Source organism: Fukomys damarensis, unplaced genomic scaffold (genome assembly GCF_012274545.1).
Source record: "Fukomys damarensis isolate Sample0158 unplaced genomic scaffold, DMR_v1.0_HiC HiC_scaffold_16, whole genome shotgun sequence".
In the NCBI taxonomy this organism is placed as follows: domain Eukaryota; kingdom Metazoa; phylum Chordata; class Mammalia; order Rodentia; family Bathyergidae; genus Fukomys; species Fukomys damarensis.
In genome coordinates this window covers 45,145,780-45,161,317 of record NW_022900928.1, presented here as the reverse complement: position 1 = coordinate 45,161,317, position 15,538 = coordinate 45,145,780, and the positions used below count along the sequence as shown (strand labels likewise).

At 37.4% G+C, this 15,538-nt stretch overlaps 1 protein-coding gene across 1 annotated transcript in view; it reads right to left on the bottom strand.

Annotated features, from left to right (window-relative positions):
* Positions 1–8,114: 8,114 nt before the first annotated feature.
* CUNH11orf97 (chromosome unknown C11orf97 homolog) overlaps positions 8,115–15,538 on the bottom strand; it is a gene marked incomplete at its 5' end in the record, with an annotated part of 15,437 nt that continues 8,013 nt past the window's right edge. Inside the window, 2 exons of the mRNA XM_010633777.2 lie at positions 8,115–8,536; positions 11,561–11,686. Of these exons, the coding sequence (XP_010632079.2) occupies positions 8,532–8,536; positions 11,561–11,686 (131 nt within the window). The remainder of the gene's footprint in view (positions 8,537–11,560; positions 11,687–15,538) is intronic.

Genomic DNA, 15,538 nt, shown 5'->3' with positions numbered 1-15,538 from the left:
ACGGATCATCGGAAGTCTATGAAGACAGTCCCTGAAGTAATTGGGAGTATTTAAAATGGGAGATGAAGAAAGCTGTTGTTCATCTACATAGCTGGAGCAGTACTGCAAAGGCTAGGACAGTAGGTTAGGAGTTACCAGGGTATAGTTTGGCTAAGGAGGTGGAATTTTATTCTAAAAGTTGTAGAGTGTCCTTGGGAGGTTTAGTAAAGCAAGAGGGCAATATGATGAGGTTCATCTTTTCAATTAAAGGATTTTTTTATCATGGAAGGTGGTGCTATACCGGGGACTTATTTATTAAGGTAGGCACTGGTTAGTAGTGATTTGTTAAGAAAATTCATCAAGCTATATGCTTATATATGTAGTTTTCTGTGTATATTATACATACATCAGTAAAAAAATTTGTAAGAAAAAATCATTCTGTCATCAGTAAAGGGTAAGATGGGTACAACCAGGATAAGACTGGGAGTAGGTAGCTCAGTTGGAAAGCAGTTGCTGTAATTCAGATGTGAAATGAAGAGCTGAAGATGGTAGCTGTGAGGGTGAGGAAGTAAGCTAAAGAATAATAAATTCAAAGGTATGTAGAAGGCCAATACCTTCTTCTAAGATGCCTTTCTGGACACCCACATACACACATCGAGGGTGGTTTACATGGCCCTCCTAAGAGCTTCCAAATATATACACTTTTCAGAATATTCTGGGTCAAGAATTGTAACTCTTTTATTCATGACTCCATCCATAGCATTGAATCTAGTAGTAGTATTCATTATCTCAAGGAATACTCACTGAATAAATGAATTCTCTTAATGTATTATGAAAATTATCTGTCAGTATCTGTTCCTCTCTAGAAGATGGGCAGGTATAAAGAGATTTCAGCTATGTGAATTACTTGCTGTGAATTTAAAATTCCGTGTAATTTTCAGGCATTGTGGGGGCACATCTGTAATCCTAGCTCTTGTGAGATAGAGATAGGAGGATTATAAATTCAAGGCCAAGCTAGTCTATGTAGGAAGTTTGAGACCAGCCTATACTACATAGTGAGATTCTGTCCCCCTGCAAAAAAAAATCACAGTAGAACTCTTGTGGTAATCATTATAGAGTCTTCATCAAAGTTGGCTGTTCTTTGGGGCCTAACTTGGACCAGGAGATCTTCCCCCCCCCAACACTATGTAGTTCAGACTGGAACTCACTATGTAGCCCAGGCTGGTCTCAGACTCACAGCAATCCTCCTGCCTCAGCGTCTGAGTGATAGAATTATAGGCATGCACCACCACGTCATGAAATCACTATGGTCCAGGAATGTGGCCTCTTTTTAGTTCCTCTGGCGCTAAGGGTAGAATCAGCCTTATTTAATCCTCAAGCAATAGAAATGGAAAGAAGGTAATCCTGAAAAGGAAAAAGTGAAGTGTTGCTGTTTAAAAAAAGAGAGAAGAGGGCCCTGGAGGTTAGCTCAGTGGTGCTGCTGCCTGCTTTGCAAGCATAAGGTCCTGAGTTCAATCCCCAGTACCTAAATAAGTAAATAAGAGGGAAGGGATGTGGGATAAGCATACCCATACATAAGGAATTATCACTATTTTTGAAATGAAGAGGCTGGACTAAATGAACTCTGACTCACGTTAGAAATTTAAACATTCCATGGTTCATTCTAATTTAATATCAATAAATGATTGGTTGTATGTTTAAAGTCTCCTCAGTTTCTGAAAGACATTGCACAAAATAACTGGCTTTCAGTTGCACGCATGAACTAAGGGCAGGTACAAAGGGGAGCTTTTGTATCCTGAGGGTTGCTCCAATAGTGCAAAAGCTCCATAACTCAATGCTCAATTTGTCAATGAGAACAAATAATTCATAATGTGCCAGGGTGATCCACTCAGTTTCAAACTTTTGCATAGGCCAGAATTCCACCTCACTCTCTGTTCTTCCCCCAGGGAAACAGCTCATTTGCTAGCTAAGTTCATTTTAAACCTATTCTAGTCTACTCTACTCACCAGAGAGAGAGAGAGAGAGAAAAAGTGGCTGTATTCTGATTGCCTCAATTTCCAGCCAGAACAAATGTGTCAGTTTGAGCACTGCTCCGCCAAGGGGGTTGCCACTTTTAGTTGGATCTGAAGTTTCTGTAACTGAACACTGAACTGCTAAGTATATTTTCAAATTTTTCCTCTTAGGAAAAGTTAAAGGCAGTTCAAAGTCCTTTTGTTATTATGTACTTAGTGAGAAATGGTGAGAAGCCAGTGAACAGGTGTGGTTCAAAAAGCAAATAGGTAAGGGTTGTTTCCTTTGTGAGGCACAATTTTTTAACTGTTTACTTGGGCAAAAAAAAGAAAAAAAATACAGTAAAAACAGTTTAAAATTATTAGGAATTGTGTAAGATAATAGCAATCCACAATTTAGTGTCCAAGGCCTTGCTAAATCCTTAATGTAAAAAAAGAAAACTAACACAAATTTATAAGCTCTCCTTTTGTTGTACTGAAGTTAAATAATTTACTGGCCCTAAAAGAAATTATCATAGTTAATCAATATGAGAACTCACTATATTTACTTTAGGGTTTTACACTTTATGTATTCATGTTCTTCCCGTACATTTACTTGACTAAACAGACAATTCAGGAAGTTTGAATGTTCAAGGAAATGTACGTGGTGAAATTTTGGTTTAAATCAGAGATATTTCCGTGATATTTTAAATATTTCAAGGGTTTAATTCCTTTTCTAATAAACTAACCTTTCCTAAAATGAATTATTAACAGTGACATGTAAAAGTGATGGAATGCATGACAAAATTATTCTGACATTGAGACTAACATGTAAATATCACAAGAAGGGCCTGGCACATGCCTAATGAATATTTATAAAATAAATTAATAGTTAAATGAAAGAATATTCCTATTAATATCATATTTCATAGGGCACTAGTGAAGCAATTCAGTTTCTGCACTCATGAAGATCATTCAAAAGTCTCTGAGCTATAAAATAATGACTAAGATTAATATTATATCACCCAGATGTAGAGTGGGAATGGTAAGTTGGCCTCTCCATATCTAAATCAGGTTTCCCAGCCTTATCCCCCTCCTCCATCCCAAGTCTACCTGAGATTTTAGTCAGATGACTGAGCAAAACTTCCACATCATCTCAGGAGCTAAACAATCTAGACTGAGCTTATGGTGGTAACTGCCCCACACTGGAGCTTGGCTATACTGAACTCAAACTCACCAGGCAGAGAGGCAGCCCAGTTCTCTGTATCTGGAAGACTGGCTCTTGGTGATCCTTTCTGTCCCTCTGTCTGATCTGCCTTGACTGGTAAATTCCTCTGAAGAATCCAATCAGAACAAAACAGTGTGTCTAACTGGATTTCATCACACTTCTTCCTGTGATGTTGGATCAAGGTGAACAAAAGTAGGAACATATAAATGATTGCTGATAAGTATGAAAATGTAAGAGTAAATGCATGCTAGTTGTATGACAAGCGAGATGGCTAAATTTTGTAGTTCCAGGTTCATTTTTTTGTTTTGTTTTTTGCTTTTTTCAGTACCAGGGATCAAAACTCTGGTCCTTGAGCTTGCGAGGTAGGCACAAGAACCACTGAGTTAAATCCCCAGCCCTAGGTTCAGTTTTCTGTGGCCAAATAGACCACAGCCCAGAAGTCTTGAACAACATACAAGGGTGAAATCAAATTAATAATGCTGGATATACAGTTATTTTCATCCACTCCAAAAAGAACCTTTGCTGTATATGTAATCTTTGTTGCTTAGTGAAATTTAACACACTATTTTTGTAAGAGGGAGAGGAAAACAGAGAGAGGAAGGAGAGAGAGGAGAAGGAGAGGAAGGAAGGGGAGAAGGGAAGGCAGAGAAGAGGAGGGAGAGAGGGTGAAGAGAAACATTGCCCTCGCTGCCTAACTGCAATGCAAGAATTACTTCTGTCCGGGCAGCACCATTGAGCGTCACAAAAAGAAAGCTTCTTTCTTGAGTGAGCTCACTGTTCAGATTGAATTTCTTAGGTCATCCAAGGCAGCAGGGAAATAGCAGTAGCTCTCCTGTGAAAGACGTGGGTGCAGTGTGACCGCCCATTTGGAAACCCACCATTGCTTGTTTTGACCACTAAACAGCCGTTCTTCACCTATAGGGAAAGTTCTCCTGGGTCTCACTTCCCAATTCATGGTTTGAGAAATACTAATGGGAACTGTTAGCAGCTCAGATTTTCATATGATGATCCCAGAATTTGCTGTTCCTTTACAAGGTAAAATTCTTCAGATTTTCTTTACTTTTACATCTTACAGCTTGACTCCTTTGTCATTATCAGGCTGCAGAGCTATTTCTAAAGTGCTTCCTAGCCAAGCAGCACTGAGACTTGTTCTATATTAACATTTGCAGAGCTATGCTAGATTCAGCTGTTATTTGGTTTCACAACCTGCAAAAGCTACAAATTTTGCCAGTTAAATGCTAGGCACATGGAGTATAACTAAGCAAACAGATGAAGATCTCTACCATGCAGGACTTGCCAGCTATTATATTCTTCATATGCATTAAGAAATAGCTGCAGAACAATTGCAGGCCTGAGTTCAAAGGTTGACATCAAGTTAAAAGCCGTGAACATGTTTACCCTTCAGTAACCTGGCCCATCTGCCTTCTGGCGGGACATTTCCTGGATTGCCACTTTATGCTTTGTTGCTTCTGTACTGATTAAGTGTCATTGCTACAGCAAATGTCTTTGAGGCACCTATCGTTGCAACCTTCTCATCTTCCTTTACGATTTGTTGGGCAAGGTTTCTCAGAGTGTCAAGGAAAATTTTGAAGTTAAAAGGAAGCAAGCTTCAGTTGTAGGAGAAAGGTAGACATGAACTGTCCATTAGTTTGTACTTTCTCTGCTTTATTTATGGAGATGAAATGTAGAATTATACACTAGAAGGAAACTCTTTAGCCCACACACGTGCTCCAAGCAAGAACTATAATTAAGCCAGATTAAAACTAAAGGCAGCTGTATTATTAAGGAGTCTCTCGGTTGCAAAACTTACCAATATGGAAAACCAAAATTAGCAAACAAAATTCATGTACACAGAAATTTAATCAGATTTTAGTCTCTTACTTTACCATTTTATTACAGTAAGAACCCTTAACATGAGATTTATCCTTGAAAAAGATTTTTAAGTGCATAATACAATATTTGCTATTGAACATGGCTCAGTAGATATCGAGAACATATACATCTTGCATAATAGAAATTTTGGACCTAATGATTAGCAGTTCTCCTTTCCTAGTGCTGCCTCAGAGCCCCTGGCAACTGCCATCCCTCTGTCTGTTTCTATGTGTTTAGTTGGCTATTTTAAATTTGTAATATAAGTGGAATCAGGCAGCTTTTGTCTATGACAGCATTTATTTCACTTAGTATAATGTTCCCCATGTTTCTCTCTTCTTCCCCCACCCCAGCAGAGTGTGTGTGTGTGTGTGTGTGTGTGTGTGTGTGTGTGTGTGTGCGCGCATGTGTATGTATAGACAGGAGTATACATCTGGCTGGTACATTCTGGGAACTAAAGAGGTTGGCATTCTTAAAATGCTCAATGTTGACTCTGAACTTGATTACCCTATTTTCATTTAAGGTCTTCCTGTTTTATTCCTTCCAGAATATAAACATAGAGGAAAATCTGAAGGGTTTCCTTTTTGTTGTAATGATGGGAAAAGGTGGAAATATACATTAAAATTTGATTAGACAAGCATGTGTTACATAGGCAAAAGGTCATAACGTATGGCTGAGTGAAAAATGTGAGCTATAAAATATGTTTTTGTGTTTTGTTTTTTTTTGGTAGCAGGAATCAAACTTGGGTCCTTGCGCTTGCAAGGCAGGTGACGGAACCACTGAGCTAAATCTCCAGCCCTATAAAATATGGTAAATATGTATTTTTATTAAAACAAAACCAAAAACTTTCTCACATAATTTCCATCTCTATGAATATTTTAGTTGTGAGACAAAGGATGTGATAATAAGATAAATCAGTCTTAAAAATAAGACTAAAAGTTGTTTTAGAAAAATTGTCCCACCTGGTGGAAGTGTAAGGAAATAGTTTTCCCATTTTTTTCCTACTTTCAATCATCAATCTGTGAGGCTCACAGATGCTTTTGCCATGACTATTTGGCCAAGTTAAGCAATGAGGCATGCACCCTTATGACACCAATCTCTCCAATACCTGCAGTAATTATCTCTGGCAGGAACTGAGGAAACTCTTAGGCTCCAGAGTCAGGAGGTATACACCACAAAGACTGAAAGTGAACAAGTTATAAACACCTTTAGAAAAAACAGCATTTTTGTTGTATTTTTGGTCTCAGAAGGCTTTTAATATATTTCATCGTTGTATATGAAAATGGTTGCTGTTTTGGGATTGCTATATTTTTATCATTTTAAAGAAATATCCTTGTAATTCTGGTTTCTGAAATCTAAAAGTTGATTGAATTAAAATGCAAAGCAAGACACTTTCATCATACTATAATTTTTTAAGTCATTCCCTACATTGGGCATTTAGGTGGGCTTTTAACTCACTTTTATAAGTAATGCTGGGACTGCAAACCCTGTACATATATCCACTTGAGCAAATATGCAACAAGGCAATGAAAAACAGTAATGGACTGCAAAATGAGCCAGAGACCCAGAGTGGAGTAAGGACAGAAACACTAGCAGAGCCACAGTGCCATGAGCTCTGTCTGTGTTAGTCTTACAGGCTGGTCAGAAAGGGATGATTCAGAGCATCCAGCCCAGGCAGCAAGGTTCAAAATAAACAGGGAAGAGGGTGGGAGCTTGTTCGTTGGCAAAAATAAAGTGGAAGTGAGAAAAGAAATCCCTGAGCATGTTTACAAAGTCACACTGGAAACCCAAATAGAAACAGTACATCATTTCAAATGGATGGATGAAAGTCAATGCTCTCCACCCGTTGCACTTTTGTGTAACATCGTAATACACACATGAAAAGACCAATGTGAGAATTTTTAGAAGCTAAAGATTTTAGATTCGTAAGAGTAGTAAATATTTTCCCCTGACTCAAGGTAGTTTTGATGTTTTATTTCCTGATTAATTGTAGACGGAATCCCTCAATTTTAGCCATTAGTCTGCAACACTGATTTTGAAGTAGTCAGTGATAAAAGAGTTCCATAAACATGGTGGTGGGTAGATGTGTGTCCTATGTGTAGGCACTCCTTCAGTGTTCATTAACCAAATGGATATTTTTATATTAAGCTTTGAAAAGTTTGAAGCTTGACTCAAGAGATTATTGACTGTTTCACAGTGTAAATATTTTTAAGTAGAGACAGGACATATCTAGTCAACAAGTCTTTGTTGACTGTACTTGACTTAATACATGAAAACCTGTAATGAACTTGAGAATGGAGAGGTTTTAGGATGAATTATCCTACAGAAGAAAGAGATTAAAAGTGTGTGATCAGAATGCTAGAAGAAATATTTTTCTTTTCTAGGTGTGTGTGTGTGCACTCATGCCACTGAATTTCACTCCAGGCCTTTTCTTTTGATTTTTCAAACAGGGTCTTAAATTGCCAGGTAGAACTCAAACTTGCATTCCTCCTGCCTCAACCTCCAGAGCAGCCGTGATTACAGGTGTGCATGACTGTGCCTGGTTAAATATAAGAACGTCTTAAGTATGTGTGTAGTGGGGAGGGGTATGAGTGAATCACAAAGAATATATTAAATGAAAAATTGGAAAAATTCAAATATCCAGAAAATATTATAAAGGAAAATTTGGTACAAATATATGAAGAATCTTTTTGTAATTAATAAATGGGGAATTACATGTTATATTAAAAGGGACAATAAATATATATGTTATGCAATATGATTTTAAACAAGTAAAACATGCATAGAATAAATATATATCTACACGCTATCATTGTTGTTTCTGGAAATTAAATTACAAATGAGGGGTTTTTTGCATTCATATTTCCCATCTTTCTATATTACATATATATCACTTTGAAAAGTAAGGAGGTTATTTTATTCTTTTAAATCTAAAAATAGTATTAAATTGCAATAAACATGTCTTCATGAATTCTCTGGCATTCTATTTAGTAAACAAAGTCTACTGAAATGGTGAGTTTATATAAAAATAATTACCTCTGTTAGATTTTTCATTTATGTCATTTACTATTATCTATATCTGCATTTATTCTGTTTTTAAATGGATTAGCGCACTATTCTGTGATAAAGGGTTAAGATTTATAATATCCATCTTGAAGAAAAGGCTCATGTGTCTCTGCTTCATCAGTGTTTCACATATTTAATAAAATAGGCTGAATTAGAAGCCCAATTTATTCCAACTGGGACAACTAAAGATAAGTGCAGTATTCTCCTTCATTATTTTTGGGTACTCAGAAAACTTTAGCAATAGTCTTTCATTACTTTGGGTTAGTTTATAAGTAGATTTTACAGACTAATGTACTTTTTCCTCCCACACATCTGAAATTGAGAAACAAGTTTGGGTTTCTTCAGTGTTCTTCAGACACTAGGAGAAAGAGGTTTCTTCTCAGTGACACATTCTATTCATCTTATCCTAGAGTTAAAAAAAAAAGAATATATAAGCAAGTGTTTCGATGAAATTATCTAGCTGAGAGTATGGAAGAAGTTTCTGGAAATATTGCAATTCACAGAAAATCTCTCATAAAGTGTTAGTTCCAACTTGTATATAAAATTATATGCAACTTTTCATAGTTTATACACTAAATACAAGAATAGTTCGCTTGTTCTTCCCCATTGTTTGTATTCTGTTTAATAGGTAGAGAAAACTACTTTTGGAGAGGGGAAAATATGTGTGGGTTATCGGCAAAAGGATCCTGACTATAAAGCAGGCATTCACTAAATACTTTCTGTTCCATTCATTCACTGGTTCTTCTCGTCATGAATGGAACTGAGCACCTACTGTGCCAGGCACCATGCTAAGTGCCAGGAAAACAATGATGAGGAAGATGCGTGGTCCCTGTCTTCATGGAGCTTTTGATAGTGTATGCATTCTTATGGAAAATTTTTTAAAAATTATCTATGTATTTTGCTCATTTAGTATATTTTGTACATACCATCTTTCTTTCTTCATTGATAGTGAGAAATGTTGTATTTCTTAGTCAACAGTCTGATTCATATAAATTGACCAGCTGTGATTGTACAGCAGAGAGTTGCAGTTGATATCATATGGAAAAACTGTACCTGGTAACTTACAGAAATGAAGCTATGTCAGTAACACGTCTATATTGCGAGATGATCACCATATGGACTTTGTGTGGTGTATGAATAGAGAACTGGGGCTGCTAGAAATGTTGTCAGGATAGGTTAGTAATAAGTAGGAGCCAGGAGCAAGTCTCTCCTAAATTGTATGGGTGAAAATTATAAAAAAAATTATAAAAAAATTATGATCAAAATCAAACTTATTTTTTATTATATGATCCCAACTAAGGAACTGGATAATTTACTGGACTTTTATGCCTTCAAATAAAGGTAATTTATTCTTTAATCAGTCTTATAATTTGAATTTAGGAAACTATCCATCATTAGATAAACCGTTTTGTGAGTTTTCTTGGAATGATGTTGTACCCATTAAAAAAGGGACCTCACAAAATGAGACGAAAGTCGAGATAAACAGCCCCTGAGTAGGAAAGTAGCCCAGATTTGGGTTGAATCAATCCAGGACAATGAGGTCTTTGTGGATTATGAGTACAGTTGCCTCCTAGGTTCCCAGCCCTGATCCCTCCCGCTACCGCCCCAGAGCCCCGGCATTTGTGCCTATCGAATCACCTTCCACACGGCTTCATTCTGCCTGAAATAGTCCCGCCCGATGCTAATGTAAGTCCTTCTGACATTAATGAACATGAAAACTCTGGAGAGAAATGCTTTGTAAGGAATTCAGAAAATGTTTTGGGAAGTCCTTGATCCTTAGCAATTGCAATTCAGTCCTAAGAAATCTTATGAATATATGCAATGTAGGCCTTCATTTGTGGCTTGAAAGAACTCTAAGGATGCTCCTTGAATTTAAGGTGCATGAAAGTGTCATTGAAAGAATTCACTTTGAAGCTATGTAGAGTAAGAAATATGCAAACCTTTTTGTAGTTCCTTGAGTCTTAATAAATATGTGAAGAGTTAAAAAAACAAAACACAAAACAAATGGCTCCATTCTTATTGCCCAGTGACTAGATTCTCTGGCTGCCCACCCAGGGGTTAAGGACATAGTTTTGGAAGCCAGATGGACAAAGGTTTATGGTTTTGGCTCTATTACCTCCTAGACATGGGATCATGGATAATGTAGTATCTCTACACTTCAGTTCTCTTACTTGGAAAATTGAGATTATAATCCTCATCTCATGTGATCATATGGGTTACATAACTCTATAAAACATTTACTGCCATTCTTGCCACATGGTAAATGGGAGCTACTACTTTATTATTATTAAATCCAGGTCTCCATAATGGGTTCCTGTTTGCTACACAAAGTCCCCTTAATAATAAATTTTGGGTTTGTTTTCCACTTTGTTTTTCAGTGGCTATATTTTCCTTTCACTGAGCCCACATCCTATAGGTCCTTGCTCGGCCTTATCCTTACAGGCACTTTTGCAGTGCTCTCATTTCATTAAGGTCCAACAGACATCCCAGATCCCAGGCACTATTTAGCTCAGGGGTATAGCAGTACCTCATGGTTGAAACCATAGGCTGTAAGGACAGTCTGTCTGGGTTCAAATCCCCATGCTTTTACTCACTAGTGGAGTGGTGCTGGCTAAATTATTCAGCCTCTCTGTACTTTGTTTTCCTTAACTATAAAATAAATTATACTTGTTTCGTATGATTGGAAAAATTAAATAGAATATTAAATATTGGCATATATATTAAGAATCTATAATAAGCAGTAATAGTGTTTGCCATTATGATTCATATCTTGATTGAAAGTATGCATACTTAGCTTTTACCCATTTCTTTTCACTCAGTATTGTCACTGATAGTAGAGATTTGGGGGGGGGTCATGTACCCAGTTATATGTCCCCACATTATTTGGATAATGTGCTTCCATGTCTAGACTTCTGCCTTCCATATATCCTGCTACAAATGACCCTGGCAGAAACTGGCTATGACAATGAGAAATGAGCAATACTTTGTCCCAAAATAGATGTCTGTTGAGCAATACATTGTGTCCAGGTGGAACAAGGGAGCCAAGCAAGGAAGGTATTTGCTTGTTCTTAATTCCCTCATCTCCTTTTCTTCATTTCACTGTAAACAAAGATCATCCATTTAAAAGAAAGGATGTCCCCCACAGGCTGGCTGTTAGCTAGAAAGTCTTTTGTAGATAAGAAGTAAAGGAAAAAGTCAGCAGTGTTGAAGTCTGCTATCGTATCTGTGTTCTGGGAACACTTTGGTTAGTTGTTTGACTTCCAGAGTGATATAATGCAGTTAAACAAAAAGTGACTTGAAAGACAGAAGTCAAGGGGGTGGGGGTTGACTTTTGCCTGTGATCTTTAAACACAGCATATACCACTGGTTTGTAAACTGCACAGTACCCTCAGGGGCGTCCATGGAAGTCAAGGGCTTCAGGGGGTCTTACTTCTCAGTCCTCCGTGCCTTGAATAGTACTTGGCTTGTGGCAGTAAACTGTTTCTGCTTGGTAGTCCTGGCTTTAAGCTTCCTACAGGGAGATTCTTTTTAATGCTCCAAATCCTTTCCAGGGCCACTGTCAATATTTTCAAAAGGAAGGAGATGATTGTTAGTGTATTCTCTTCTTATCCCTAAGCGTTTCTTGAGTATTTATTTAATGATTATGAAAAAAATAAATAAATATTTAATGATTATGTTTATCACTTATTAGGGTGCAGGTTTATTTTGTTTAATTAGTCAAGCCACCCAAGCAAAGTCTTTCTCATTTTATTTATTTATTTATTTATTTATTTATTTATTTTGGTTTTTTGAGACACTGTCTCACTATGTAGTTGAGACTGACCTGGAACTCACTATGTAGCCCAGGCTGGTCTCGAACTCAACAGTGATCCTCCTGCCTCAGCCTCCTGAGTGCTGGGATTGCAGGGATGAACCACCGTGCCCGGCTCTTTGTCATTTATTTAACACCCCCCTCCCCGCAACATGGATTGAACTCATGGCCTTATGCAGGCTCAGCACCACTGAGCTACATCCTTGGCCCTATTTAACCTTTTGTTTTATTTCATACATTTAATTATGCAATTAAGCCTCCACAGTGTTCTTATATAATCTAACTTGCACCTAAACAAATACATGAAGGCCAGTGTAGGCACACATATAACACGACACAAAATAATATATAATAAATAAAAGATAATACATAGAATTTATTCAGCCAAGCTTATGATTCTGACTTAAGTCCTGCAGTAAGTGGAAATTTTTCCACAGAGAAGAAAACCAAAAATTCCGTATTACTTTATCCAACAGATTCAAGAATCTTCCAGACGCCACAAATTAATGCTGCTTAACCCTCCTTAAAATAAGCCATAATTCACTGAATCTAGCTTTTAAAACATAGTAAAATACTCAGAAAATGATGTCTACATATTGGTACCTGGCAAATTATAGGTCTTGTTTCCTGATACTATTCAAGAAGTTTTAGTAATGATTTGCACTGGGCTGTAGCTCATAGCTTAAAATTACTTATTTAGGTTTTGACACTCAGTCAACAAACGTTTTCATGAATTTCTGTGCAGGAAATCATAACTCAAGTCAAGTAAATTGGTAAAATCGGGACAGTTGCCTTAAATTGTTTTTCTGATTTCCGAACCTGCAGATTGTAGTGCTGGAGACTCTCCCTGGATCCAGGGTACCCACTTTCATGGTCACTGATCCTTGATCTCTCTCTAAAAGTTAGAACAAGGAGCACCATCTTTGGATTCAGAGGAGAGCAGAGTTTCAGTCTCACATCTACCACCTCTAACCTGTGACTTTGGGCAATTTATTTTATGCCTCTATGTCTCAGTTTCCTTATTTTCAAAATGGAGATAATAATATCTACCTCAAAAGACTATTTTTAGGATGCAGAGGAGATGAATAGAAAGTGCTTTGTACTCTATAAATGATTGCTATTTATTTGATAGGGACAATGATTTTACTGTCCAAGCGTGAACTCCAATTCCACTCCCAGAGGTACAATCACTGAACTAACTCATCAAACTCAATGCCAATGCTTGCTTCTCTGGCCTCAGTTGGAATGGAGTAGCTGAAGCTATCTGTCAGGATCAGTTTTTCCCTTCTTTACGAAGACTCCACAACCTCCTTCTGTCAAGACCTTATAAAGATTAAGCTGTTCCTTATATCTAACATAAATCTTCTCCTGCCATTCAAGCCAGTGTCCTCTCCTGTCCTGTCTAGAGATAGAAAAGGGCCTTGCCAGCCCCTGGCATTGGACTTTCAAATTCAGGTGCTCACAAACATTTATCAAACACTTCCTTGTGTGTGACACCCTGTAAGAGACCAAGGAAATAGATGTATATTTGTTCTACATTGTGAAAAGATCTGGTGTATGAAAAGCGTTTGAAAATCCAGAAGCAGAACTGTGCAGATCAATGGCAATCAGAAGCATTTTACGAGTCAAGATCAAGTGTGTTTTTTCTTATACAATTACAGGGATAAGTAAAGTTAAAACACATAAATGTAGATGCTATGAAATACATAAAAAGATTCAAAGCAAAATACAGTTATGCAAAGTATTTAGTGTATTCAGGGATAGAGGTTGCTTCCACAAAGAACAGTACTTTTATTCGATAAGATGCTTTGATGAAGATGTTACAGAAGGTGACACATTCAACTGGAGAGAAAGAAGACTAGAAAGAAGCACAGATGCCCTTCGAAGCAACTGCTTCTTTTAAAAAAAAAACTGAACTTGCTCAGCTCTAGACATGCACATTCCAGGAAAGGGGAAAGGAGACAACGTGGCAGACAGAGCCAGCAGGACCTCCATGTTGGGAGCCTGGTCTGAAAAGAGAAGGGCGTCAGGTGTAGTGGGTAGGCAAAGAGAAAAGATACAAACTCAACCCCAGAGTCTTCTGGACATTCTTCTCTTTCATACCTGTAACGCTTTCTAGTTAGAGATCTTCTAGGTCAGTTTTTATCTAAGTTTTAAAATCAGGAAAACATCCTGTACACCAAAAACTCAAACTGGGGGACACAGCCTAGTCTTATATGGAAGATAAAGTCACTCTTTCAAAAAAAAATTTTGTTCCTTTTAGTGGTCTCTGGACTGTGAATAATGAACACAACTCGAATAGCCAGTTTAGAACTGTATGTGCTTCTATACTTCCCTTGTGTAAACATGTTCAGAAATTTGACCAGAGGAAGAAAATTTTAAGTAATTTTAATTTATGTTTGGTGACGACTTCTAGACTCTACAATTATCTTGACATGCCAGGTGGCATGTAGTAAATTCCTTGTGTATTGTGGGAGAACAAAACATTTTTGTTGAAAAAAAATGATGAATGCCAAAACCATCTACATTTTCTTAGCAACATTTTGCCCTTTCTAAATTTGTACTAAACAGTAAATAAGCCAGGCTCAAAATTAAGCTTCCATGTATTATGGCACAAACAGACATATATTAATGGACTTGGCATACACTTTTGAAATTCATTGCAAAAGGAAATGTTGCATAAGGGGAAAACTAGTAAGCTGCATTAATCAATTTTTTTCACAATGTAACCTCTGCAGGTTTCCGCCACAAAACTTCACAAGCCCTTGAAAATACTGAATTAATACAATATTTTTGCAAAGTCCCCCAGAGAAGTTCTTGGAGACATAGAAGTAGTTTTTGAATACCATAAATCGCAAAATAAATGCACTTGTCTATGATGAGTGTCTCACAAGCTTATCTTTTTCTTTAAAAAAAAAGTTGTAGGGAGAGGAAATCTTCAGGGAACCACTGAGAATATATGAATGATGACATTAGCTAAATTCATCCTTATCCAGAAAGTTCCGTAAACTGCTCCAAGTTCTATTTTCATCTGACTAGAATATATGATTTTAAAAATCTGCCCCCGACCAAATCTTTTTTTGCAGACCCAGGCTCTGAATCCTTGTCACATAGAAATGGGTAAACCTCTGAAACCTGTCCTGCCACAGGTTTGAACCTGGAGGCTGTACTGAGGCTGAACCAGAACAATGGTAATTTTTTTTCCTGAAGAGAATCCTATGTTGTTAACTAATAAATTAATTTCAATTTTCCCCCCTCTGTAAACACAAGCAAATGCAACTAATAAATCAATTTCAATTTTCCCCCCTCTGTAAACACAAGCAAATGCTATAAAGATAGAATAAGCCTGCATTCAAATATCAGCTATTCCACTAGCCAGCTAGGTGACACTGGGCCAGTCAGTACCCCTCTTCCAAACCTGCAAAATGTGTATAAAGAACATATATTGCCGGGTGTGGTGGTGCACGCCTGTAATCCCAGCACTCGGGAGGCTGAGGCAGGAGCATCGCTGTGAGTTCGAGACCAGCCTGGGCTACATAGTGAGATCCAGGGCAGTCTCAACTACATAGTGAGACCCTGTCTTAAAAAACAAAACGA